The sequence below is a fragment of the Poecilia mexicana genome, unplaced genomic scaffold, assembly GCF_051168715.1.
Source record: "Poecilia mexicana isolate PSO_F unplaced genomic scaffold, ASM5116871v1 scaffold_5, whole genome shotgun sequence".
Classification (NCBI taxonomy): Eukaryota; Metazoa; Chordata; class Actinopteri; order Cyprinodontiformes; family Poeciliidae; genus Poecilia; species Poecilia mexicana.
Genome location: NW_028263374.1, coordinates 1,598,090 through 1,625,572, shown reverse-complemented (window position 1 = coordinate 1,625,572; position 27,483 = coordinate 1,598,090). Strand labels below are relative to the sequence as shown.

At 40.4% G+C, this 27,483-nt stretch overlaps 2 protein-coding genes across 3 annotated transcripts; one reads left to right on the top strand and one right to left on the bottom strand.

Moving 5' to 3' along the window:
* On the top strand, window positions 1-16,151 carry chst13 (carbohydrate (chondroitin 4) sulfotransferase 13). The gene is made up of 3 exons (XM_014999063.2): window positions 1-657; window positions 11,262-11,335; window positions 14,541-16,151. The coding sequence occupies exons 1-3, from the start codon at window positions 564-566 to the stop codon at window positions 15,384-15,386; spliced, it is 1,014 nt and encodes a 337-aa protein (XP_014854549.1). The 5' UTR covers window positions 1-563; the 3' UTR covers window positions 15,387-16,151.
* LOC106925036 (solute carrier family 41 member 1-like) lies at window positions 16,150-27,147 on the bottom strand. Of its 2 annotated transcripts, none has more exons than XM_014999061.2 (10): window positions 26,896-27,147; window positions 23,119-23,226; window positions 22,926-22,997; window positions 22,268-22,412; window positions 22,029-22,175; window positions 21,060-21,204; window positions 20,797-20,876; window positions 18,933-19,067; window positions 17,167-17,315; window positions 16,150-17,090 (listed from the first exon to the last, which is right to left on the bottom strand). In XM_014999061.2, exons 1-10 carry the CDS (start codon window positions 27,022-27,024, stop codon window positions 16,920-16,922), a joined length of 1,281 nt encoding a protein of 426 aa, XP_014854547.2. In that variant the 5' UTR covers window positions 27,025-27,147; the 3' UTR covers window positions 16,150-16,919. The 2 variants fall into 2 exon arrangements, with proteins under 2 accessions (XP_014854547.2, XP_014854545.2); XM_014999059.2 differs by lacking the exon at window positions 26,896-27,147 and adding an exon at window positions 24,442-25,245.
* Window positions 27,148-27,483: the final 336 nt, after the last annotated feature.

Here is a 27,483-nt window from a genome sequence, read left to right as displayed (position 1 = left end):
TCTGTCGTAGAGACAGACAGGACAAAACATCCGGTTCCTTTCTTGGAAAGCTTTTACTTTGAAAAAGGTGACCGGAAGTTCACCCACCGAGACAACAGCTTGACGGCTTACTTTAAGAGTAACCGCAAACCTCTGGATTTTGGGCAGAAAGGGGTTAACCGAACGGTAGGAAAGGCCCGCAGGGTCACATAAAAGCCCTTTAACGGAACCAGGCAGCCGGTGACCTCCGCTCGGACGACGCTGGCAGTAAAGAAGCCCGCCCGGCTGGTTTTCCAGCAGCGCACAGAAACGCCATAGTAATCGTTAAAAAATACCGGAGAACAGCGGACTCTCGTTTCGCTACCGCTGCCCCCCACCTTTTTTTTCTCTCCTTTTCTTTTCGTCGCTTTGTCCTCCGGTACGGACATGCAAACATGCGCGAGAAAATAACCAGGGCCGTGAGATGTGAGCGGGCCGGCTCGGTGCTGTTATCGGTAATAAAGTAGTTAGAGGACGGACGCCGGTTGTCGTATGAACCCGGGCAGAAGTCGGCCCAGCTGCTCGGTCGTTTCCACAGACTCAGAATGAGGAAACCCAAAGGGATTCGGATGGTTTCTGCCCTGTGTCTGGGATGTTTCATTGTGGTCATCTTCTACTTTAACAGCAGTCTGAAGCCAGGTGAGCTTTAACACAAATACATAAATATAACCCTGCGGCGGGAACAGAAATACTTGTCTGTGTTCCAGTATGTCCGTTTGACATTTATCTTTATCTGGGGTAAAAAGCTCAGTCTGAGCCTGATTCACCAGAATGTGTTGGATCCCAACCAGAGACAAAAGAAGAACACCTTCCACTGAAATGCATTCAGGTGTGGCAAATCCCGTCAGGTTAACTGGAATTATCAATCATTAAATATGAAGCAATCATTCCTGCAGCCATCATAATAAAATAAACATCCGAATTCATTTACATTTAGGTCATGTTTCTATATTTATATATATTTTTAAAAAATCTTATTTTGTGCTTCAGTGCACCCTGTTATGCACATGAGTATTCTGCACATGGAGCACCAGGTCATTTTCTTAGTGACTTAATAATGAAGTTCATTCAGTCTTTCTCAATATTTTGTGTTTCTGCTTCCATATTTCATGCAGTACCTAAAAATGGGATTTTATTACAAGAAGTATAATCTAAATCACACACATGAAGTAGAAGGAATGGTGAGATTCAGTTTTATTATTATTATTATTATTATTATTATTATTATTATTATCACAGTCTGGCGACCTGTCCAGGGTGTATCCCGTCTCTCGCCCAGAGTTTAGCTGGAGAGGCACCAGCAGCCTTCCTGACCCCACTAAGGGACAAGGGTGTACAGAAAATGGATGGATGGATTATTATTATTATCATAATTTCTTTTTATAAATAAAAATGTAAAACCATTGGCATATGAATCCAGCCTCCAATTTACTCTGATACTCCTTAATAAAATCCACTGGAACCGCTAATCAATCGGAACAGTACATCCCCTGGAGTGACACACGGCAGTGGCAGCAGCATGCTGCTGGGATCCTTCAGCATAGCAAAGTGGGGCGGAGTTAAAGGGCGGAGCTAAATCCAGGAGTGTCCTGTCCTGCTGAAAGACTTGAGACAATACAGCCAGAACTCAGAACATTTTCATTCATATATATATATATATATATATATATATATATATATATATATACATATATATATGTGTGTGTGTGTTCTTATTGCAACACAGCATTTCCCTGTCTGTGTACGTTATTGATTATCACCGTGGTTACTCGTGGAATATCAGAAGAATATCTGGTCCCTGCTGTGATGTCACAGAGCGGAGTAGTTATGTGTTGTAATAATTATAGAGATTTCTTTTTTGTACTGTAAGTGTTTCCTGAATATGTTTTATCTTAGTGGATTTTAACCAATCAGATGAGCTGCTTCATAGTGTGGGACGTCCTGGTCAGGATTATTTTTGCCTCCAACATTCAACATGAGTCACTTCATGATACAGTCGATGCCATATACATGTTTGAAAACTGCAGTTTTACAGTGCAGTAAAACCAACAGTAGTTCATCAGTTTTATAATCCGAACTGAGCAGCAACTGGTTTAGCAGAAGATCCAACACAGTTAGCATCAACAGCTGCTGTGATAGGCCTTCAACATTACAATTAACTAAAACAAACAAAATAATAGCGACTGAAATTAAGACAACATTTCCGTTAATTTAAATAAATATTTAAAAAAATGGTAATTATTGGTAATCGGTTCAAACTTTTCGAACCGATTTTTTTTTTCCTCCCACAACAGCAGTCTACATCAGCCATCTGCAGATTACTGCCCTCCATCCTCATCCTGGTGGTCTGCAAAACCATAACAGAATGAGTTTGGAGAAAGTAGCAGTCAGCTGGTGAGTCAATAATTGAAAATATTTTTTATATATTATATCTTCTGTTGACTATTTATTATCCCAAATGATGTATAAATAGTCACTTTTTGAATTCCGCACCTACAAATTGACCAAATTATGAAAAACAAGACTATTATCATAGCTAGTAAAACCTGAACTAAAGTTAAACAGTGTTAATAGCAAACCCACTGTAAAAACGAATTTAAACAAACTGAATTAGTCAAACAAAAAATCACAATGAAATAAAACTAAGCTATAATGAAAAGCCCCAAACTATTCAATCCCTGATTGGAACATGAAGTTATGCCGTTACTATTAGTTATCTAATAATAATGGCATAATAATAATAATAATAATAATGCAGTGACACATTGTCAAAGATCAATAAACTTCCAATTCTAATGAACATTTAAAACTGAAACTGGAAAGCATTTTTAAATATCCAAAGAAATAAACAAACAACATCAACAACAAATAAATAAATGATGAAGTTTCTGCAAACAAAATTGTCCTTCAGAAAAAAACACCAGACTGAAGCCTGGAGAGGAAAGGGGGGAAAAAAACACACTAATGGAAATTATTGAGCTTGTTTTAATTTTTCATAAGATTTATTGTGGCAGGTGTAAATGTCTGCCAGATTTTACTTATTGATACCGATATCAATATGTGAAGTTGTGCTAATATTGGCCGATATTCCGGTTGGAATCTTTGTGTATTTAAAAAAAAAAAGCAATTAATTGCATTCAGTTTTTTTAACACATTAAAATCCATGTAAATAATGAATCGAGACAAACAAATCAGTGAAGGGTTGAATAAGTTCAGTGGAGTTTTGTGCTGACTGTCCCTCCTGCTGCTCTCCTGCCTCGTGTCTCGGATCCGTTGCCGATCGTCTGCATGAATGAAGCCGTGTGCAGAACGGTGGAAGACTCACTCTGGTATTTCTGCTTTCATGCACTTCAAATGCACTTGGAAAGCAGCATGTTTCTGACAGATTAATACAGCCTGCTGGCTTTCAGTTTGAATAAATTGATTTCAGAAATAAGCATGAACAATTCATCCATATTTGGAACAGCTGAACAGTTCTTTTCTGCTCCATGTGGGCTAAAGGTCAGGCAGTTTGTCTAAACTCTATATGGAGCAGCAAGATGCTCTGTAAACAGAGGAATGTTCGGGTTGCACTTATTATAGGATTGTAGTTTTTTATGTACTTTGGCACTCTGAACCCACAACACTGAGCTACGGACTCAGTGTGGCTTTACAGTGCATGTACTGTAGATGTGAGCATTGGTCCACTTTAGTCCAAGAGAAAAGGGGAAATGTTCTAAGAAACATCCTGCTAATTCGAGTCACAAATACTTTATTTATGCCAAAGGGAAATTAAATGTTGTCATAACTCATATCATTTGTTATGACAACATGTGGAGGCTGATGCTGTAGGCAGGAAGTGTCTCCAGTAGCAGTCAGTTTTACAGTGAATCTGAAGAGGCCTCTGACTGAAGACAGGTGCTGTCTTAGTCTCACAAGCCTGTTGCAATGAGCAGGTCATCTTTAATTGAGATATAAATTAAAATGAGCTCAATAATTTCCATTCAGATGATTCATATTTTTTGAAGGAGGATTTTTTTCACAGACTTCATAATCCTTTTTATCTGTTTATTTCAGTTGCATCTGGTTTCTATTTCTGTTTTATGTATTGTATTTGGTTTGTGTTTTACTTAGAATATTTAGAATATATTCTAGTTCCAGTGTTGAGAGATTTTACAAAATGAGTTTATCAAACTTGTATTGTTATGCCATTTTAAATATTAATTTAAAAATGTCTCAAAGTAACCGTTCTTAACTGATAAATCAATAACAATATGTTGCAGTAAATATGTGATCTATATAAATAGATAAGTGCTTAAAAATGAAGAAAAACATTGTGGAGAAAAACCTGGATAAACAGGAAATAAAAAGCTAATTAATGTCATGATACATTTTCAGCCATATGGTCCAGTGATATTAACAGAGATTAAAAGCCTAAACATGCAATTCCCAAACCCAAAAGATGTGGAGTAAAAGTCTCCAAAAAGAAGAAATGAGCAGCAGAGACCTTCTGCTCCAGCAGGCCGCCTCCATTTTGGCTCATTTCTAGACAGATATTCTGTTAAGGCTTTACTGGCCTTAACAGGTGACCTGATGGAAACCAACAGTCAGACAGCTTCACTGACAGCAGCTCTTCTGTATAGATGCTGTTACCGAATCCATAAGGTCAGTCTCAGTGAGCAGTTTTACAGTTATTTTCATGTGGGCACATAAACGTTTCTGTGTGAACCAGACTTTAGTTGTCCTGACGGGCTAGTGGCAGAATCCTCAACACTTCAACATTTACCTGTCGCTTTATCACTGTAATTGTGCTCAGAATGCAAAGATCCGTTTTGCTTTCTCTCACACAGTGTGGCGTCTCCACTGCTCTTTACATAAATAATCCGTAACCAGTCCAGGTAGCGTTGAATGCTGTTTTCATGTTAAAGAGAAATCTGAACCAGTTTATGTTTTATTGGCAGCTCAAAGCTTTAGAGGGTTTCCTGTGGCTGCATGCACCTGTCTCAAATTATGTTATATTTCCCTCCATTGCCAGAGTTTTCCTCTTACATGATCCTGGAAGCAGGATTGATGTTTATGTCAGCGGTAACACTACAGACCCAGATGTGGAGTGACGCCTCTCGTGCAGTTTGTTCTAGAGGTTTAATTAGCAGCAGATGGAGGATGGAGGGTAGAGACAGCAGCCTGGAGGCTGCAGGCGGCCGTCACCATCGCTCCTGCTCAGCTCATTCCTTCCCTGCCCAACCTCCACACCACAAATTATCTGTGCAGTACTTCATCTCACTGCATGCTGAGCGTTAAAGCAGCTTGTTCCCCGGCTCCCCGGGAGACATTTCATCTCTTGGATCTGGAGGAAAGCTTTAGATGTGAAGAAATTTGCAAGAAAAAAACTTTTTCAAAGTCAAAAATTTTATACTTTTGGAAATCTTCTGGATTTAAAATGTCAAAAATTCACAACATTTGAAGCTCAGACATGTTCATGTTTTTAATTAATTAATATAAAACTATCTGAGTTTTTACTGGTAAAATTTTGACTTTTCAAACTCAGAAGGTTCCAAGTATTTTCTAGAAAATTTATAAGATTGAGAAGATCTCAAAACTTCTGAGATTTTCTTGCAAATTCTTGATGTTTGGAGATCAGAAGCTTCCTTGTTTGTGTGTGTGTGTGTGTGTGTGTGTGTGTGTGTGTGTGTGTGCGTGTGTGTGTGTGTGTGTGTGTGTGTTTTGGGGGTTGGGGGATTAGAATTTAGTTTTTGATTAATATCAACATTTCTGGGGAATTTTCTAGCAAAATTTTGTCATTTCAAACTCAGAAATTTTCAAGTGTTTTCTAGAACATTTCTGAGAAAAATCTTAAAATTTGTATTTTCTAGCAAAATTTCAATTTGTTTTTGGTCGTTTACTTGCAGCTTAATGCTGCAGGTTCTGGCTTTGAGTCTGAAAGGAAACTAAATGACCAAAAGTTCAATTTAAATTTTTATATAAGCTACAACATGATTGTTATTAGAAACATAATGATCAGCATCAACACAAACATTTTATTACATAATGCGCCACATTATAATTTGTAAAGCAGAGCTGCCTCATAATTGGTGGAAAATGTAACGTTTTTACATAATGTGGCAGAAAGTTTTGCAAAACGTGTTCAAGGATTTTATTGTTTTGCGTTGATTATTACATAATGCTATTTCAATGATGTTTTATTACTTTTTGAAGATTTTACTTCATTATTACATAACACAGCAACACATATGTACTGCAGGCCGGGTGTAGAGGAGGACTGCTCTCCCTCCTCAGCCTGTCTGATGACGGCTCTCAGGTTCTTATACAAGCAGTCCTCTGGTTCCTCTGAATCTGATCAGGACCATCTGTTTTGGAAGCGGTTATTCTCAAATGATTTGCAGGTTTGCTCTGTCGCAGCTGAAACTACTCATGACGTTCTTCAGAACCTATCAAAACGAGCTGCACAGATTACATTTCCTTCAGCTAAACGCTCCCCACATGGAGCACAGCCCACCTGGACCTGTCAGACATGATACTTTGTTTCTGAGCACAGCGTTCCACTCAGAACTACACCTGACAGACTCTTGTTTGCATTATGATGCGATGGTTTGGTCGACTGTCTGATCAGGAGAGAAGTAAAGAGGAATAATAAAGTTGGTTTCTCAGCAGTTTTTGTGACCCTGCCATCCCCAAGAGATGGAGTTATGCAACTGAGGAAAACAAGAAAAATCCTCCCACATTTTGTTTTCTTCCAAACAAGTCATTTTTCTCGCACACGTTGGGGCTCAACATTTTTCTCATTTGCTGTGTGTTTGTCACCACAATCCCCAACGTCCAGGCTGAGCATAGATGTCTGCGAAAAGATAACAAAAGCAGACGCAAAATTTACATCACGCACGCTGTCGCAGATATAAATTTGCCCATTTGTAAAACAAACAAACAAAAAAAAAACTACTTGCGAGGTTCTAGAGGAGCCTGAATCTGAGGTGTGTGGACGTACTAATTAAATCATGTTTAATTAGTTCCACGTTTAGACGAGACCACGTACACCTCAACAGCTACAGCGGTGTAGTTCTTATGCCAGGCTACTGTGTGGCGCTGTGATTTTAGCATGTCAATGTATGCGTTTTTGGCCCTTAGCTTTTATTTTCCCTTTTTAATGTAATTATATTTTAAATATCTTTGAGAATAAAATTGGACCAAAGTCAGATTCCTTGTTTGTCTGCACAGACTTGATGAATGAAGCTGGTTCTCCTTCCTAGACTTCACTCCTTCTGACCCGGCCTCAATGTTTTATTCTGAAAAGTTCCCTTCAGAAATGTTACAACTCTAAACAGGAGTCAAGATTTAAAGGAACTCAGTGTTTCAGCTGTTTTACAGTTTTCTGGAAGTTTGTTCCAGATTTGTGGTGCATAGACGCTGAATGCTGCTTCTCCTCCTTTGGTTCTGGTTCTGGTGATGCAGAGCAGAACCAGAACCAGAAGACCTGTTACCTCTTACAATTCACACTGTGTGGCTCAAAGTAGCATTTCTTAATTTAAAAGCGTATTTTATGTTATTTTGACTTCTTCACGTTTTTCCACTGGAGTCTTGGCCCCCAAAACGCCGCTGCCATCTTTAGCATCAGCACTAGCTGATGCTAACTGCAACTAGCGCTTAGCTAGCTTACAGCTTACTGCTTACAGATATATTATAGTTGTATCCAAATTCAGGGTCTGCTAATGTGTGTCAAGCTTCAGCATAACCAAAAGTCTTTATTAACCAGCTCTGTCATCACAAAATTCAAAAAAGACTTCCCTTTTCACTTCAAAATAAGAGCCTCCAACATGGATGCAACATGGTGTTGATGTCATTTCTTATGTCTCCTAATGATGGCTTCATTAATTCACCATTTGTCATGTGTTCATAGTATTTAGAATTAGTAAAAAAAACTTGACTGGTGATTTTTACTGTTGAGTTTTTGTCCAGAACTGGTCTGGCTCTATACGTTTATCATTTCTATGCTTTTTGACAGGATAAGATTTACACTCATTTTTCACATAAAAGGATGAGGCTTTTACTTTTACAGCATTTCTCATAGCAAAGTGACTCCTTGGCATTAGAAGCTGAAGGGGGTTTAGAGGATTGGGGGCTGTTTCCCCACTGGGATTCAAACAGAGCTCTGTTCATAGCCAAGACAGGACGAACATACATGGGCCTTCCTGCGTTTTGCATTTCCTGCGCTGTGGTTGTGTGACTAGCGGAGCTGCAGGGTTTTCACACCAGACCAGGTGAAACCGGAATGTTTCAAATGGAAAAGTTCCAAAGCGGGATCGATCAGCGTCTTTAGCCCCGCTTTAGTTCTCTCCCTCTCTCTCTTTTAGATGGATTTTTTTTAAAACATTTCCATAATTCCATATTGCAGTGATTTGCTCTGGTAGAATAATTAGATAGCTTAATGTCCTGATATTTTCACCAGAGAGCCACTCAGATTTCCCATGATGCTGCACTAGCAGGGAGATGATGTCACACAATGCATGCTTTCAATGTGTGCCATCTCAGCTTGTTGCTGAGCTCGCTGTCTGCCAGGTGTTAGTCATTTCCTAAACCCAAGCAGACATTACCTTTGCTCACTGGCCTTTAAACGGAGGAGAGAAAACGTTACTTTGGATGTTTTCATGCGTGAAATGTGATTCTGAGTCAGCAGATAAATCAAAGAGTTAAAGAAAAATGTTGAGTTGGACCTTCTGTTGGCAGAAGGATCATCTGATTTGTCTTTGTTGCTCTTCTCTGCTGATGTGAATCTTCTTGAGGAAATACAAAAAATCTAAAGCTTAGCTTGGTGGAAAATAAGCGTTATCCTTGTATTTAAGTTATAAGCCAATGTTTCTGGGAGTGATATTGAGTCACTTTATAGTATTTCCACACTTCTTCCTCAGAAACTGCAGCTATCTAGACTGGACGATCTGTTCCAGAAGCACATCGGTACATCAGCTAATTTATGCTAGTGCTAACAGAAATGCTTCCAGGAAGGATATCTTTATTTCCTTTTTTTCTTTTTCTATGTCATTGTATGGTAAAAATAGTGTATGATTTAAAAAGAATAAGAAATAAAAACAGAAACAGTTTAACAGCAAGTAAATATATAAGTATATAAGTAAGTATATATAGTAGCTGGTGTAGAATAATCAAATATGAGGAAAGATTCTTTATAAAAACATCAACTCCTTCAGCCTCACTGCACAGAGTAAAAGATCCATTGATTTTTAACACAGGATTACACTTTACTAAATGTTGTGACTTTTCTGAGAATGGGCTTTAAGAAAATGTAAAGTTTAAACACTGAATGTTTTGTTGTTGCGTCCAGATGTGGGTCAGTGTAGAATCCTCTCAATATTCTAATCTAAAATGTTTTCATTAGCTTTTATGATCAGCATTACAGAAATAAAGATTTGATATGATCTGAGTTTCATTTAGTGAACTGAGTTACTGAGATACATCAACTTTACATCAAAATTCTGACTTATTGAGTAGGACTGCATGTAGATCACGTAAGAGACAGACATATATACATGTGGACTACATCAATTTTTGTCTTTTAGATTTATATTTTAAAATTTAAAATGCCATGTCTGCCCTTCATACTCTGTCATTCCCTGTACATTACATTTTTACAGTGTTCTCCTCCAGTGTGTGTGGCGCCCTTGGCTCTCCAGAGCACATCCAGTGAGCAATATGTGAAACGGCTGCAGCTACTCCATGAACTACCAGCTCTGCTGCTTCAGCTTTTTCTAAAACGATATTAATTTATAATAATCCACTCACAGTGGAGCAGTCTCAGGTCTGTTTCCAGATGTTAATATAACATGTAGAGAAAAATAGTTTTATGCTGCTGTTTATGGACTACATGTGTTTATATCTCCTATTACTGAATAGATATTAATGAGAAACAAAATATTGAATATTAGGTCGGTGTTAAGGAGCCACATTATAAATGAACTCAGTTGCAGTTAGATAAAAAAAAGCTTGAATAAAGGTTCATTTTTATTCAAGTAAGTGGATAGATTTATAATATTTAGTATAATATGTTTAAGGGTTGATTCAAGTAAAATGGATCATTGAAATAATAATAAAAAAACCCTTTAAAAAGTGAATGTATGTTTGGTTGTTTTTGATCCAAAATAGAGAAGTCCTTTAAACTTTCTGGCTTCTTACATTGTTAGCATGTTAGCTGTAGCTTACAGTTCTGGTAAAAATAGAATAACACAACAGCAAATGATAGACCCAAGGCCCATATCATCAATCTATGCTTCATATTTCCCTTTTAATTCATCAATCATATTTCTGAAATGTAATGTGAAATGTGGTTAGCCACCAACACAGTACAGTGAGACAGTATTTTTGGAAGATGGGAATGATTAAAAAAAGGATCTTAAAGTTAAGGTCTGACCCGCTGATTCTGAATTTATTTATTTTTGTCTGAAAAGTCATTAAATATGGCAACAAAGTGACTAAGTTGGCAACTCTGTGCTGACTGTCATTAACTACACACTAAGATGTGACCTAAGATGGGCTTTACAATGAAGGATCTGTCAACTGCAGCTCACCCAACATGAAGTAACTCTTGGCTGATTTGTTTGTTTCTGTTGCTGAAAATGAGAGGATTTTGTAGAACAGATTTCTCTCGTTGCCCTTCATGAGTTTTGCCGTTATTCCCTGGACCTCCTGGCTTTGAAAGTCTTACAAACTCATTCTTAATGCAGGTCTTTTTAGTCTTTTTAAGTTTTCAGGGATGTTCTGTGGTTACTGCTGTTTGGGCAGTTAGATGGTACAGATTGTTGCACTAATCCAACAAAGCACATAAATGTTTCACAAAGTGTGAAGTGACTGTTCATCAGTGTAACGTCTGTCTTCTGATACCACAGATTCACCACATTTGCTTCAAGTGTGGCTGTGTGTGTGTGTGTGTGTGTGTGTGTGTGTGTGTGCCCGTGCGTGTGTCTCTGAGCCTGTGAGGTAAAACGATGCCGACCTGAAGGCTCAGACTGATCCTCATCGCCCTCAGCCTCCATGTTAGGTTGGCTTTACACTCAGCCTGCCGCTTTATTCATTTTTAAACTTCAGACTTTTTATCCTCGTTGTTTGTTGACATGTTGTGATGTTATAGCGTTATTGTCTGTGATTCCCATCCCTTTAAATATGCCAACACCTCGTAATGTGTAGTGTGTGTGAGTGTGTGTTTTGTGACGTGAACATTGTCACTGATGTGTTTTGTTCTTCAGAACATTTGTCGGAGCGGAGCAGTGGGCAGAAAACCCGGAGGAGCCCCCTGCAGAGCCTGTATGAGGGGGAACAGGTGAGTGGTGTGGAACACGTTCCCTTCTTTTAGAAACCTCAACGCTGTTTTGATTTTCTTTGTTTCTTTATTTTGGGGCGGTGTTAAAAGCCCCTTTGATTTTTGTGTCTTGTAGTCAAATTGCACTGCTTCAGAAGTTTTGTGCCTTTTTGTTATTTGTTTTACAAAGAAGAACCACTTCCTTCTCTTGCAGTTATTGTTAAAACATTTTACAACTACATAAGTCACAGAATATAATAAGTTATTCTCTTAATGTATATTTTTAATTTATTGACCTAGTTGACAACACTTCCCAGTTTATTATTGTTCAGAATGTTCTCAGAAATAGTTTTTTGAGCACATAAACCTTCTCTTTGAATTTTCCATTTTTAACAGCAGAAAGCATCACCAGATGATGAGACCTTTACATGTTCTATCTTATCACCTGCATTTTATCCTTTGCTGCCTTCGTCGTTGGTTGTGTTTCCTGTGTTGGTTGTTCACTGAGATCTGCACAATTTTTTTTCTTTTTCAGATTTGAAATGCTTTGTGTAAAAACACAGCAGCTGTTCCCAGTTAAGTCTTTCTGTGTGGAGAAGGAAGGTTTAATTTTCATAAAACAAACAAGCTCCAGCAGGTTCCCCTTAAATTTAACTGCTTGTAATATTTCCTTCCTCCTCAGGTCTTAACTTGCTAATCTCTCAGGATGGTAATTAGGAGGTAAACTGTTGGCCAGACTCACTTATGTGTCTGTTTGGACCAACTCAACCTTAAGCAGCTCTTAAAACTTAGAGGTTTGGGCAAAATAAGCTGTAAATATTGTAGAGTAAATACTTAAAGTGGGGAAACTTGGTGTTTAATAAACAACCAATTTTTTATGTTTCCCTTCTGAAGAACAGAGAGATCTTGGCCACATAGAATCTGAGCTCATAGTGACGAACATTTTAAGAAATTTCTTATAACTTCTTGAATTCTACAATTTTTCCTTGAATTTTAAATCAGTAAGATAAAAGTTAAAGAGATGGGCAGATCGATCCGAAATATTGATAACATGTCGGTATTGGTATATTGAAATTTCATCTTATTTAAATATTATAGTTTCTCAATTTTACCCAAAAACAGATTTTTGTTTTGCTCTCAAATTATATTTTTTGCACTTTAAGGAAAAATATCCTCATAAATTTGCTTCGTTTTTTTTAGTATTATTTCTGTTTATCTTGTATTTTGTAGACGTCTACAAACTTTGTCCAAATTCTGTCCTAGATTTTAATAAAATATTTCTAAGAAAAAAAAACACAAAAACACCTAGAGGTCAGCAGTATAACGATATAAAAACCTACATAATAAAAGTATTGATAATATTGATATCAGTATTGATGATATTGGCCTATATTTACTTGGTATTGGATTGACAGCAAAATATTTAGTATTGCACTCCTATCTAGTGCAGGGAATTCTGGGTAAAATACAACCAAAACAAACATGCGTGTCCAGTGCTAGCAGAAGGAACGACTCAAGGTTGTTTTTTTTTTACCAAAGACAAAAGAGAAATCCTACAACCACTAAAATCTGATGCCACTCCATTTTGGTTTACATAAAGAAGGAAGATTCCTAAACTGTAGCAATAAAGTCAGAATCAGAGGAATGATTCAGACTTTTTATGGCTAGCAATGATGTCGTGCCTCTATGTGATTGTTTACAGCACATGCAGATTTCCTGTAAGCTTCATAGCGCAGCTGGCCCATTGATATTTAAAATGTCTTCCAGTTTCAGTTTATTAAAATTTAAAATATATTGACCTTTGAGGTGCTGTTCTTGCATTATGATGTCATTACCATTATATTACTTGAAAATGGTCTCTCGTTTACCGCAATAACTTTTGGGACAATTTATCATCCAGCAACATTTGTTAAGGTGACAGGCCTTGTTGCATGTGGCTCACCTGAAAACCAAACCCTTTATGTTAACCCTCAGCAGCAGTACCAAACCCTGCTGCTGTCTCCCAAGGACATGTTTGACTTGGACGGTCCTAGTTGCTATTAATGTCCCCTCATTGTCCACACGGACAGACTTAAAGGCGAGGTCTAGGTTTACGTGAGAGTACGGGCCAGGTTCTGCTGCTCAGAGCGTAGCCCCTCAGTGTTTCCTGGATGTTCCAGTGTCTGTCGGCAGACACAGAGAGCCAGTCATCAGGTCGGACACAGTCAGACTCTGAGCTCTGGGGCTGTGGCCGCTGCACTGCCAAGCCAGCCCGAGTAAATAAAAAGAGTAAATAAGACATTTGTGCCAGTAGGAGAACAGGATGAACTAGATGACCCTTGGTTTTACCAGGTAGCTGCATGTTCCAGCGGCTGTGAGACCACCCTCTGTGGAGTCAGAGCTTCACTCACCATGGAGAAGTGAAGTCCTCATGACATGCAGAGCATCTGGTTTAATGAGGAGTTTGTCCTCCAGTACAGTGCACTGCAAAAGAGGTTTTTACCTAATAACTATAATCTTCAACATACAGTGCATCCAGAAATTATTCACAGCACTTTACTTTTTCCACATTTTGTTATGTTTCAGCCTTTTCACAAATAGTCTCAATTAATCATTTTCCTCAGAATTGCCCACCTGAGGGTCCAGGTTTCTGGGGACGGGTGTTGTGACTTAGCTATGGCTCTGAACACTGTGATGCAGGCATCAGATTGTCTTGAGCCATGTTTCTAGTATCTGTCCCCATCAAATAAACTGTAAAAAAATAAATAAATAAATAATAGAGCTAAGTTGGTGACATCATATTCAAAAAGACTTGAGGCTGGAATTGCTGCCAAAGGGGGATCAACAAACTATTTATCAAAGGCTGTCAATGTTAATGTAAATATGATTTCTTAATTTTAAATTTGCAAAACTCTCAAAAACCTTTTCCACATTGTCATTATGGCAGATGTGTAAAATGTTGAGGAAAGAGATTCATTTAGTAGAATCTGGAATAAGGTTTTCCAGATCCGCTGTGTATTGTGAGCACATCACCAAGTCATGCATATGTGTGAAGTAGGAAAATGTTACATGGTCCTATTAGCATTTTCAAAAAACAAAACATCTGATATGTGTGATATGCATTTATCAAAAGCCAAATGTCATGAATGTATTTACAAGGTGTGCTACTTTTTTGTTCAAACATTCTGAAACCATCCAAACCTGAACCAAATTAAACTATCTGCTCCTGGTTTTCCTTCCCCAACAGGTGGAGTCTGCTGTGGCGGCCGTCCATCAGGGTCGCCGGGAGCTGCTGGAGGAGGCCTGCCGCTCCTACACCCGCAAACGCAGAGTCCTCGTCCCCGAAGACCTGAAGCACATTATTGTGGACGACCAGCACGGCCTGCTGTACTGCTATGTGCCCAAAGTAGCCTGTACCAACTGGAAGAGGGTGCTCATGGTTCTGACAGGAGTCTCGGGTGACCACAAAGACCCACTAGCCATCCCCGCCAACGAGGCCCACGTCCCGGGAAACCTCCGGACCCTGTCCGAGTACTCCACCTCCCAGATCAACCAGCGCCTGCGCTCCTACCTGAAGTTCATTTTTGTGCGTGAGCCATTCGAGCGGCTGGTCTCTGCGTACCGCAACAAATTCACGCGGAGCTACAATACAGCTTTCCACAAACGATACGGCACAAAGATCATCCGCCGGCATAGGCCAGACCCTCGGCCGGAAGCCCTGGAGAAAGGGGACGACGTCTCCTTTGAGGAGTTTGTGTATTACCTCGTGGACCCCGCAACCCAGCGGGAAGAGCCCTTCAACGAACACTGGGAGCGGGTGCACTCGCTGTGCCACCCCTGCCTCATCCACTACGACGTGGTGGGGAAGTACGAGACGCTGGAGCAGGACTCCCGCTACGTGCTGCAGCTGGCTGGGGCGGACCAGCAGGTCCGCTTCCCCGCCTCGTCCAAAAGCACCAGGACTACCGGAGATATGGCAGCCGACTTCTTCCAGAACATCAGCCCCTTCTACCAGAAAAAGCTCTACAATCTGTATCGCATGGACTTCCTGCTCTTCAACTACTCGGCTCCAGCCTATCTCAAGTTCAGATGAGGCTGGGACGTCTTTCAGACACAAACTTATGGACCTGCTTCTCTTTCTGCTTTTAATGGAAAAATCATGAAGTTTTCATATCTGAGCAGGTGAGAAAAACAAAAGCTGGTGAGGACATTCCATGAGGAGATGGGAGTTTCTGCCTCACGAGGCAAATGAGATTTTATGGAAGACGTGGAGTTAACTGTTAGTCACTGGCTCTGAATGTGTGAAATGCTGTTCAAGTTTTGGTTTTCTGCTGTTTCAAAGGTGAATTTGCACAACAGGTGATCTCTCTCTAGAGCAGTGGTGTCCACTTTTTGCCATGTGGGCCAAAATTGTAAAGCGGAAAGTATCCATTTGCCACACAGACTAAATTTTTTTAATAAAATGCTAAATGGAATGTGTCCATGATAGAAACAAACTGGTCTGAAAATGGATCTCTAATTCATGTAAGACTGGAATCATACTCACTTTTGCCACCCATTTGTTTGTAAAAGTTTGCGGTGTTTGGACAGCGCTGCTCTAGGAGGAGAATGAATCGCATCCAGATCGTGTGTGGACAGCGAATGTCTCCAGACATGTGCCTTGGATCGTGGGCCTTCATTTTGTCCCTTGGCAACAAAGAGCTTTTCTAACTGTGACTATTGTTCTGTTTTTTTTACTGTAGGAAACATTTTTTTGTGTAACTATTATTTTAATTTATTATTTCTAGCTCTAAAAAAGCCAAACCAAACTAGATATATGTTCTTCCATGTCTTTCAAATAAATGCATTTTCACCAAGATGGTTCCATGTGTTTTATTTAACTGTGTTTTATTTCTTATTTTCTTAAAAATAAGAAAAACAAATTGTTTTTTCTTATTTTTACAAATGCAGAAGCTCTACAAATTCAGCCAGGCCTCACTGTTATTGCTATTTTTTTCTTTATGGACATCAAAGAAATAAAGAAAAAGGCTCCACACAAGAATAAACTCTGACCTCAGACACTATTTGTCAATAGGAACACACAGTCAAGTTAAATGCTAGAGCCTTATAGTGTCTGCTTTATGTTGACATACAAACACAATTATGTCTATTGGTCGTAATATAAACACCCACCATCTAGCAACTATAGACGTGCAATAATTGGTGTTTCTACAATTTCAGTTTGAGCTCATTAAACTGCATGTGAACAACAGAGAAACACTAAGGACCAAAGTACTGAAGTTTACAGTTACATTTTTTCGTACTTGGACACTTTCTTACGTTGAACTGGTCAGATCTGTGACCTAATTCTGACCAGGAAGTGATAATCAGAGCAGAATGAACAGCAGCAAAATCTGAGTTGTTGATCTTTAAACTACTCATTATGTGAGCGTTTTGTTTTCCCTTATAGTGAATCATGATTGTGATAGAATTATGATTTGATCCAAAGTCAGATTATAGCATCTCTAATTATTAAGTCACCACCTGTCACCTGTCTTTTTGTTTCATTGTCTTTCAACTGCAGCTGCAGTGAGCTCAGCGCTGTGCTTCAGTCTTTCACATTAGATTCTGGTGCTGACCAAATGTTTCAAAGCCCGGTCCCTTCAGAGCTGAAAAGCCTGAAGGTCAGGGCCAAGAAAGCAGTTCCCAGCAGGTCCCCCAGAGCCGTGAGGTAGGGGATGGAGTAGTTATCTGGATCCAAGCTCCGTCTCCACAGCCAGCGGACCATCAGGACGGAAGAATAGAGCAGAATCACCACCTGGAGGAGGAGGATGCTGGGCTTCAAATGCAAACCGTAGAGGTTTTATTACTTCTTGCAGTAAAGTGTTTCTAACCTGAAGCAGAGCTGCACACAGGTAGCAGATGATGAAGGAAGGTGTCATGGCGGTATGGCCTCCCCTCAGCAGCTGGACTGTGTAGAGGAAGAGGAGGTGACCCGGTACCACAAGGGCCACCAGAACTCTGGCCGATTTAGAGTTCACATCTGGACAAACATGGACAGAGAAGCAAACCTCCAGTAGGTACACTCACAGCTAAAGAGCCAGAAAATGTAGAATCTCCGATTTAGCCAACACGTATGTTTTGTTCTGTGGGAGGAAGCCAATGCCTGGGGCGGTTTGGAGGTAACTTCATTGATTTGTGTTAGTTTAAGTGGCAGCCATTTTGTTGTTTTGGTACACTTGTCTCTTGCATTTTTAACTTTGGTTGTTTTATGTATGAATATGTTCTGGATGCAACATTAACTGCCCATCCAAGGCTTGAAAAAATCTGAACTGAACTGAACCCTCATTTCTCTGACTAAGAGTATTAAAGGGGAAGTATTGTGCAAAATTGACTCTTTAATCTTTACACCATGTCATAATGCTATTCCCTCATCAAAAACATACCTGGAGTGTTGCTTTTATTCTTAAAGGTATGTTAGAGAAGTCCTTTAATCTCCATGGCAACCACTCAGCTATGTAAAACGCAGCAGTTAGCAAACACCTGGTGAACTCCTTCTGCAGTTTCCAAACTTCTGCCTCACAGGACAACCCTCCATTGCGATTCCCCCATTCAGCTCCTTCAGACTAGTCAGCAGCAATTAGCAAACAACTGAAACTAAGCATCTACTGAGTTTGTTATAGAGCAATGCTGGTAAAGATGTTGTTAAAGGGTTAATAGAGGAGCCATGTTGTGATGAGTTCTTGAATGCAGAGCTTTAGAAGGAGCAGGAGTTTCTTAAAGAGACGGAGGCTCAATTTCAAGGGGTTAAATTATGAAGTCAAAATTAGGTTAGATTATATATATATTATACGTATTTGATATTTATAACATTTATGACAGCTGAATGATAGTAAGAATAGTAGTAATAAAAATATATAAATTTTTATAGGGCTTTGTCAGACATTCCAAGATGTTTTACAAGAAAATAAAATAAATGAATAAAGTTAACATAGTAACTTGATTGGTGCTATAACATGGCAGTGTGGCTGGAAAACACATAAAACTGCCCCTGTCTAATGTTTTCACATTAACAATGCTGTCTCATAGAACCACATGAATGCATTCAATTATTTTTACACATTTGTTAAGTTTAAGTGCATCTGCCCCTGAAAATCAAATAAAAGTGATTCACACTTGACCCCTAGTTAGGCTTCACTTGACTTCAAATAGGTTTTGGCCTCATCCAACATGTTGGCTGTTGAACATCCAACAATATGTTGGAAAAATCAGCTATTTTTCCATCACACATTACATTGCATGGAGTGCACACATAATTCTACTTTATGTTGTATTAATACATGTGTTCCACTTTGAGACTTTGAGTTTAGTTTATTAAGCTGACTTCTTTTATGTTGGCCTGTCTGTGTAAATGTCGGATTTGTTCATTTTTTCCATGTTTTGAGTAAACAAAACTCACTTTAAGGCGCCATAAATAATGAACCTGAAAATTAGATTTTTTTTAGTAAACATTCCCACTAATCTCAAAAGTAATAAAAATGGCTGTTTTTGTTCTTTTACTTTTATTTCCCAACTAAAGCTCACTATGATACTGATCTATTGACAAAGGGTTAGTAAAGATCCAAGCACTTTTTTAATGTAACATTGTTGTTGGTTTGACCTGAGGAGCAGAAGGCGGTGCAGGGTCCAGGACAGTCAGCACTCATTTTTACTGGCAGAGCTCCAGGAACGCTCCAGTGATGGAGGTAGGTGGACATCCTGCTCGCTTGGACCGCCACGAGATTTCCTCCAACTCCTGCGAGAACACGGAAACATAGAGCAATGGTCATCACTTCTAAGGAGGAGCGGCAAAAGCAAATGAGGGGGATTAGCTGAGCCGGTCAACAATTGATGTCATCCAGCACAAGTTGCTGTGGAATATTATCTCTGCTGCCGCTAAATTCAGGTGTGAACAATCCATTAGGGCAGATCTATTCAGTCTAATGTGTCTTTGGTTTCTCGCCCTCAGAATCACTGTCGACTCCATGAAGATACTTGTGTCGACTATGAGTTCAACATTTAATTTCCTGTTGGGACAAATAAAGTATTTTTAGCTGAAGTGACTTAAAAATAAGGAGAATAATAAACGGCACAGTTGAAGATCTACAGATTCATTTGGGAGGAATTACATTTCAATGTCTTTAAACAAAGAAATGTGCCATCCTCATAATCCATCATGAAGAGAAACTACATCATATGTTGAATCAAGGTTCTGATCTGGTATGGATGTGATTTTAAACGCTGAGCCCAGTGCGTCAACAAATAGAGAAAAAAACTTAATCCATATCCAAACAATCACTTTACTGGAAATCTAATCCAATTCTGTTTCCCATGACTCCTTTCTTTCCCCTCAAACTGTCTAAAAAGGCATTGTCAAGTTTATTTGGTATTTTCCATCTGCCTTATAACCCCTCCAGCTGATTTTATGAGCAGCAGAGTGACTACTCTCTGCTCTCACAGCTTTGAAGCACACGGATCATCGGAACAAAAACAGGGAAAGTGTTTCTGGTCAACAAGGCGTGAGAGGAGAGCCTGCATTGGAATGCAAATGCACTTCCTGGAGCGGGATGGCACAGAACAGCAGCCAGTGAAGGCATAGTTGGCATTCTGATCAGGCTTGTGGTCTATGTAAAGGCCGTTGTTATTGTTCTCCGCTCAGCGTGCCGCTCTGTGGTCAGCAGGACTCGGGTCACAGACGATCTGGTCCTCTACGCCCCTCTGAGGATCCTCTGACACAGAGGCCAATCAGACTCCAGCAGCTCTTTCATGGCTAATGATTGATGATGGACTCAGATCTGACGCTGAGCTCGGCCTCAGCAGGGGTTTGGTTTACAGTCAGGCTCTGGAGGAGTTAGAAACACTTAATCCCGTTATTCATTATGGGATTTACTGCTGGCTTCCAGCGTAGTTCAATCATTTCGACATGTCATCATTTTTCTGCTTTGCTCGTAGTTAGTCTCTTTAAAAGCGACTTTAGAGAGAGAAACATCATCATTATAAATCCCGTCATTGTAATTTAAAGCATTGTTTTAGCTCAATTAAAAGGATTATATCAACAATGATAAAAGAAAAACAAAGTTACTGTTCAAATCTCCAGAGACACTAACAGAGGATGAGTGCTTTACAAAAACATTTTTTACAAAACATCCTTAAACATCTATTGTTTAAGAACGATACGATTGTTCTTCTACTTATCCAACTACCTGCAGTATCTAGCTGTACTGTTATGGATAAGGCTAGCTTGAATGTAAAATGAGTGGAGAATCAGTTCTGGAAACTATTTATTCCTAATACAATTTGAAATTTTTTCTTAACTTTAATGTTCCTTTAAGTTATTTTGACAAATCTTTAAAGATCTTTCCATTTTTTTCAAATGTCAAGATTAAAATTATGCATAGGTATTATTATTATTATTATTATATTTCTAGGCCGTTACTGTCTTGTGAATAAAGGGTTTAAAGTTTGTCTTGTCTGCTTTGACTCACCGTTGATGATGGGCGTGAACACAGCCATGCCTTCAAAGCTGGGGTTGCTCACAGTTTTATCCAGAATCAGACCACCAATACTAAGAAGATGAAAATATGATTACATATCAATCAGAATAGAATAGTTTTGTTAAAAATAATTTTGATTCCTAATGAGGTAAATTTTTGACTTTTTGGAAATGAAGCTTGTTATGTGAAAAGCTCATGACTAATCTTTGAGTTGACTGAGGAAATGATCAGATGACTCTCACTGGTGAACTCACCTGCTGACAGACATGGCCAAAATGACTGGCTGCCATCCTGACTTTAGGACCTCTCTGATTGGTGGACTGCGGCTGGCGATGATGACCCACACAGGGGTGAGCACCAGGAAGAAGCCCCCCACCACGGTGGGCAGGTACCACACATCTGGAGGGCAGGAAAACAAAGAATCAGGAGAATCTGGCTGTGGTGACTCAGCTCTTTTCTAGCTCTTAGCAAGAAGTTAATCAGGATTTTGCTGCCCTCCTCTGGTTAAAAACAACAACAACAATAAAAAAGCAGTTAAAATGCATTAACAATGTTTCTATAACAAGCGTTCCAGATGTTGGTATCACAAAACTCCCTTTCAGTTACTCCACATCTGGGATGTTTTTGTTCTTTATTCTTTAAAGCAGCAGTGTTTTCCAGTCACATGGTATCAATTTTTTAGCACAGTCAAATAACTATGTTACCTTCAGTTGCTAGAAAAATGCTGTCTGTTTCAAGTATGACTTTAAATAAACATGACTTCCTAATTTAAATCCTTTAAATTGGGCCCATCTCTCTTTAAAAACTCCTGCTCTTTCTGAAACTCCACCTCCAGGAACTATCTCAGTATTAACCCTTTAACAACATTTTTAGCAGCGTTGCTCTGAGAAGTAGCTCCTATAATGAGCTCGGCTGCTCCACAGTCCCACTGCTAATTGCTGATGACTAGTCTGAAGGAGCTGAGTGGGGGAGTCCTGGAGAAGGGCTGCTCTGTGAGGCAGAAGCTTAGAAAGTGAGGAACTTTGTCCTTGAAGGCGGGGCGAGTTCCACCAAGGTGTTTTGCTCAGCTGAATGGTTGCCATGGAGATGAAAGGATTTTTTTCAAACATGCATGAACCACTCCAGGTATGGTTTTAATGAGGGAATAACATTACGACATAATGTAAAGTTCTTAAGTTAGTTTTATACTATACTGCCCCCTTCAGGTAGGTTGTGTCTCTGACCTCTGTAGGTGAAGAAGAAGCTGCTGACCCCAGCAAGCAGGGACAGAGTGATGAGGTCACCGAGGCTAGCAGCGATGGGCGTGGCCACGTTGTCCGGGTTGATGCCCAGCTTTCTGGAGCCAATAATCACGGCCACCACCACCAGCCCTGTCTCAGCCCACAGGACAGCTGGATGAAGCTGCAGCATCACATCAACTATGTTGTATTGTGTAAATTAAAGTGTTAAGCATCGGGCTGACCTAGAGCGAGCGCGGCAATGAAAGCGGTGCTGATGCTGCTGGCACACAGGATGGCAGCCTGGATACCGTCCACTCTCTCTCTGCTCAGATGGCCCAGCGCGACGGCGGCTACGGCAGCCAGGAAGCCCACAACTGTAGCCTGGACCTGGAAACAAATTCAATGCAATGTTAAATACAGAGTCCACATTCACACATGGAGGCAAGGAACCACAAACCTGGATGCTTCATTCATCAAGGGTACGCAAGTACATCAATTTTATGAAGCAGCTAACTAACAGAGGCTAGCTGTCTATGTGTGCAGGGGCTCAAGCTGTTGAGGTCAGGCTGAAGTTTGACCTTTGATTGGCTGGAAAATTAAAGTGCAATCAGTGATCAACATGACGTCTGCCTTAAATGAATGAAACTTCTCTAAATCTATTGCCTCCCTTCCATTTCTACTTTAGTCAGAGGTCAGTATCTTATCCATTCATCCAAATGACAGCTGGACGAGTTTCTCTCTCTATTTTCAGTCATATGAGCTGCTACAGTGTTTCTGGATTTTGGTTTTGGTTTTGGAGCAAAAATCCTCCAAGGGTTTGGAGTGAGCTGTTAATAAGATAGTGTGTGTATGTATGTGAGAAAGAGAGAACGAGAGAGAAAGAGAGAGTGTGAAGGCCACCTGAATGAGGGCCATGTTACAGAGCACCATCCTCCAGCGTTGCCGAGTCTCGTCCATCTGCCCCGTGTTGGCCTGCAGATGGGAACAGATTTACAGAACAATCACAGAAACTTTTCAAAGCACCAAACATTTTACTCATTCTCACAACAGACTTTATTTTGCAGTGTGTGTTTAGAGTGAGTGTTGCACTCACTGCTGTTGACAGACGGGATGCCAGTGTCATCTCTAGGTTTCCCTTCAGCCCCACCAGAGCCGGAACCAAGACGAACACCTCAGAGATCTGCTGGAACACCTGCCAGTGCTGACAAGCACAGAGTGGCATAAACAAATCACAAAGTTCTAATCCACATGTTCAGCTCATCCTCATACCCTTCATTCAGTCACCAACTTTCAATGTGAGCTAGATATCTACTACAGGTGTGTAATACTTCAAACTTTCGTATCGATCTGATACCAATACAGGGTCAGTATCCCCAATACCCATACCGATACCGATACCGATACTGACACTTATTTAAGTTTGATACATCATCAAACTTCTGACCGTTAAATGTTCTCATCGTTTATTTATTATTGAATCATTTTGTTAAAACTTTGGACAAAATTTGTACAAAGTTCACAGGTGTCTACAAAATGCTTTAATGACACACTGACACAATAAACAGAAACAATAGAAAGCCTGTGTGCATTGTTTCATCGATAAAGTGCAAAATATACTTAATTTGAGGGCGAATCAAAACAAAATCTTTTTAAAGTAGAGTTAAGAAACTACAAGTAAAAGTTCAAGAGGGAATCTGAAGCTAAAGTATCAGTCTTACCACGTGTCTATCGATTGATACTAACATGTAATTGTTTTTTTTTTTTAATATATTTTGGATCCATATGCCAAACTTTAATAACTACATACATAAACAATCTAATTTCCTTAATGCCTGGCATGAAATCAGACCGATCATTTTTTGGTCTGAAACAAAAGCTGCCGTAACCGAGTTGCTCCAAAATCATGACTTTCTTGTTCTTTCCTCATGATGTCATATTTTGTAAAGTGCACCAGTCCCTCCAGCAGCAGCACAGGGATTCCCTGCTGGGTTTGTGTTCTCAGGTGAGCAAACCTCCTAGTTTTCCCTCCAAATGTAACAATGTTCTTTAAGGTTAAACACGTCAATCTTCCTTTCATCAGACGACTGGTCATGTCGTCTGATGAATGTCTTTTCCCTTCACTATATTTGTGAACTGCTGTGTGTTTTTTTCCCGTTGTGGCTTCTTCCTTTCTGAATTGGATGAAATGAATAAAAATCCCAGTCCTGTTGTCATTTACAGTGGAGCTTAGAAAACTTATTTCCTGAGCAACAATTGGTTATAAAGAGTTTCAGAATGACTAGTTTGGATCCTGCCAAGTTCAGTAACAACTTTTCTGATTTCTTTGTCTTCATGCAGCAAGTTTACCAAAACCTGACATGCTTCTCTATATTTATGTTTAAACAAAAAGCCCACTCTGAAGTATAATTCTCCATACTTGCGCGGCGTCCATGACCGGCCCGGACAGCAGGATGTGGAGCCGGACCGGCTTCACCATGAGGCCGCCGGCAGAGCGCCTCCGTCTGCAGCCGAGGCCTCTGGGCTTGTTCCCCTGGAAACGCAGCTGCAGATGTGAAACCGCCATGGCACATCGGTCTGAACCCATCACCACTTCAAGGCTCAGCTCAGATCTGAGATGACATCACTTCCTGTTCATCCCAAGACCTGTCACCTCCACCTTCGCTTTGAAAACTCGCAACGAAGTTAGTCTGACTTTAACTCAGAGGGAAGTTCAGCGTGGAAGTCGAGTGTATACACACACACACACATCTACTTAATGCAGGTCTGGTAGGAATCTTCTGACACACACACACACGCACGCACGCACGCACGCACGCACGCACGCACGCACGCACACACACACACACAAAGCCCCTTTTGTCTCCTCACGCCTCGCTCTTCAGCAGCCGGGCGGCCGAGGCAGAGCGCTGGACGGCCGGCCTGAGCAGGCTCCACCTCTTCTGGGTCAGGGACATCCAAAAGGCCAGGAGCTTCCTCTCTGTCCTCCCGTTCTGCCACTCCGTCTCCTCCGTCTCCCTCCACATGTTCCTCTCTTTGTCCCCCGTGCCGTGATGTCCCGCTTGAGCCTGGAGCCCCTTCTTCATGTCGACGAGGTCTGGTCCAGGCTGTGACCTTCGGACTGACCTCTGTGATGCTGCGTGTCTTTCAAATTCCAGATGAATAAAGACGACGATGTTTTGATCTGAGAGGAAGGAGGGAGTGTGGAAGAGGATGAGACACTTTTCCCTCTCCGGTCAGGTGGAGCAGACTCCTCCTCCTTCTCCGCCTGCAGCGGGCCGTTGACGCACTCAGAGCGGCAGCAGGTGCTGGACCTGTCGCCAACACGTGGTGCTGCTGCTGTGTGGGAAGGACGAGCTTTACCCTGGTGGACTTGGGAGGGGATGGAGACACATGACCAGATCCCATCTGCTGTCTGCCAGAAGTCAGCCAGTTTCCCTACATAATCTACTGACTTATATGAATTCCCAATCAAAACCCCTCACAGGTAATCTGTCAATGCTGGTGAGACAGGGAGATAAAAAAAAACCTAACTAGCTCAGACTGAATCTGTTCCTGCGGTGTGTGATGTCTGATATGTGCAGATGATCAGCAAGTGTGTGTCCTAAAGGTCCTCACACACACCTTCAGCAGGACGATGACTCAGCTGAAAACTGTCCTTGAGACATGACTGCTGTCTCTGCAGCGCCCCCTAATGACTCAGGCGGCACAGCTCACACTTAATAACACATCACATAATACAATCTACTGTATTTTATTGAGGTTTTATATGACAGATCAGCCTCAAGGACAGCTGAAAACTGTCCTTGAGGCATGACTGATCAATATTAAGGGATGATTGCCTTAAAGGGGCGGTATTATGTATTGGTATTATGGTGCCATTTTATATCACAATCAAATAACTATGTAAACTTTGGTTGTCATAAAAATTCTGTATCAAACATAAAATAAATTTGACGGTTTTAGTGTACTAAGGTATTTACACTGAAAGCTAGCCAAAAATACCTTGTCACATTTGGGGGGTTTGCAGTGCAAAGCTACAAGTTTTCTGTTGCTTTTATGCCCAAGCAGCCAGTTGAGAGATGGTGCTTCCTGCTTGTTGCTGATAATTAATACAGAACTTTACAACACTGAACGCAGCAGTGTGAAAGGTGGTGGTGGCAGCATCATGATATGGAGATGTTGGGTTTTCTTTTTTAGCAGACAGGGCAGGTGGTCAGAGTTGTTGGAAGGTGAATATGGATAACTTCAGGGAAATATGTTGTTGCTTCATATGATTGTATGGAACAAGATTTCTGTTTATACACGACAGAAATCTTTGTCATAAATTTAGTCATAAAGTAGTTGAGTAGCTGCCTGTGGGTCCAAAATGTTTTCTCTATAATTAACAGTTACAAACAGAGCCTGATTCATGTTCCTGAATCTGACACTGCTTTTACATTCTTTGGCATCTTTGGAATAATACAAACTTCTAAACTTCTTCAGTGAATTAATTGTAATAAGCTAATTTTAACAGTTTTTCCAGATACTTCCTACATTTAGACCTGCATGTTGACACTAACAGAAACAGCAGCTCTGTCTTATCTCTGAAATTTGTTTATTTCTTTCCATGGGTCGGATTGGGGTCACCTCACAGGTCATCCTGACCTCCATTCCCAGTTAAAACTAGATAACAGTTTTAACTTGTGTAAAGCTTCCATGTTGGCTATTGGAAATCCATTTTAACTCTGGAGAATTTGTAAGCAAATCATTACTAAGAAAATACCTTCCTACAAAGAGCTCTTTATTATAAAGAAACCCCATGGAGTGTTTTTTGGATCTCTGCGGTTCCCGTAGATGTCATGTACTAAACTCTAGTTCTAGCGTCACCAACCTGTGCGCAGTCCAACAGCATTCCGGCTGTCACCATACCCTGCCCGGCCAGCAGGTACGAAGGCAGAACCTGGAGACACATAGTCCAGGATGATTGTCCACAGGAAAGGTGGAGCTTCTCCTCTCTCATCTTGTCAGGACCAGACAGCAGTGCTGCCGAGGTTCATACTGGAAAACTGACCATCTCTAGTTCTCTCACTCCGACTCAGAGCCAAGAGGCCCAGACTCTGTTTGTCTTTCAGCGAGCCAGCCTGCACCCCTCCCCCTACATGTTAAGTAAAAATATAGGACAAAGTTTCCAATTTATTGGGCGTCTTGTCATAGAGATATTTACATTACGCAATATTACGTTATGCCCCCCCACGCCATTCATTGACTTAACCTGTTTGTCGCGAGAGGACCCAAATTTGGGTCCTCTGCGCTTGCCGCAACAAGATCGATTGAAAAAACATGCTATACATTTATCAATATAGGCATATTGCATATCCACAGATCGGGAAAAAGCTCTTCTAAATGATACAAACAATATTTTCTACATCAACAACACCCAGCCTGAACACGAAGTAGCTTGATAAAACGAAACGTAATT

Bases quoted from the DNA above. Each gene is read 5' to 3' on its own strand.
- chst13 (XM_014999063.2), top strand. From the start codon at position 564: ATGAGGAAACCCAAAGGGATTCGGATGGTTTCTGCCCTGTGTCTGGGA. The intron at 658-11,261 runs GTGAGCTTTAAC...TTTGTTCTTCAG, and splicing joins TAACAGCAGTCTGAAGCCAG to AACATTTGTCGGAGCGGAGC. The intron at 11,336-14,540 runs GTGAGTGGTGTG...CTTCCCCAACAG, and splicing joins GCCTGTATGAGGGGGAACAG to GTGGAGTCTGCTGTGGCGGC.
- LOC106925036 (XM_014999059.2), bottom strand. From the start codon at position 24,609: ATGGGTTCAGACCGATGTGCCATGGCGGTTTCACATCTGCAGCTGCGT. The intron at 19,068-20,796 runs GTGAGTCAAAGC...GTGTTCTCGCAG, and splicing joins GTTCACGCCCATCATCAACG to GAGTTGGAGGAAATCTCGTG. The intron at 17,316-18,932 runs GTCAAACCAACA...ATGTTTGTCCAG, and splicing joins CACCGCCTTCTGCTCCTCAG to ATGTGAACTCTAAATCGGCC.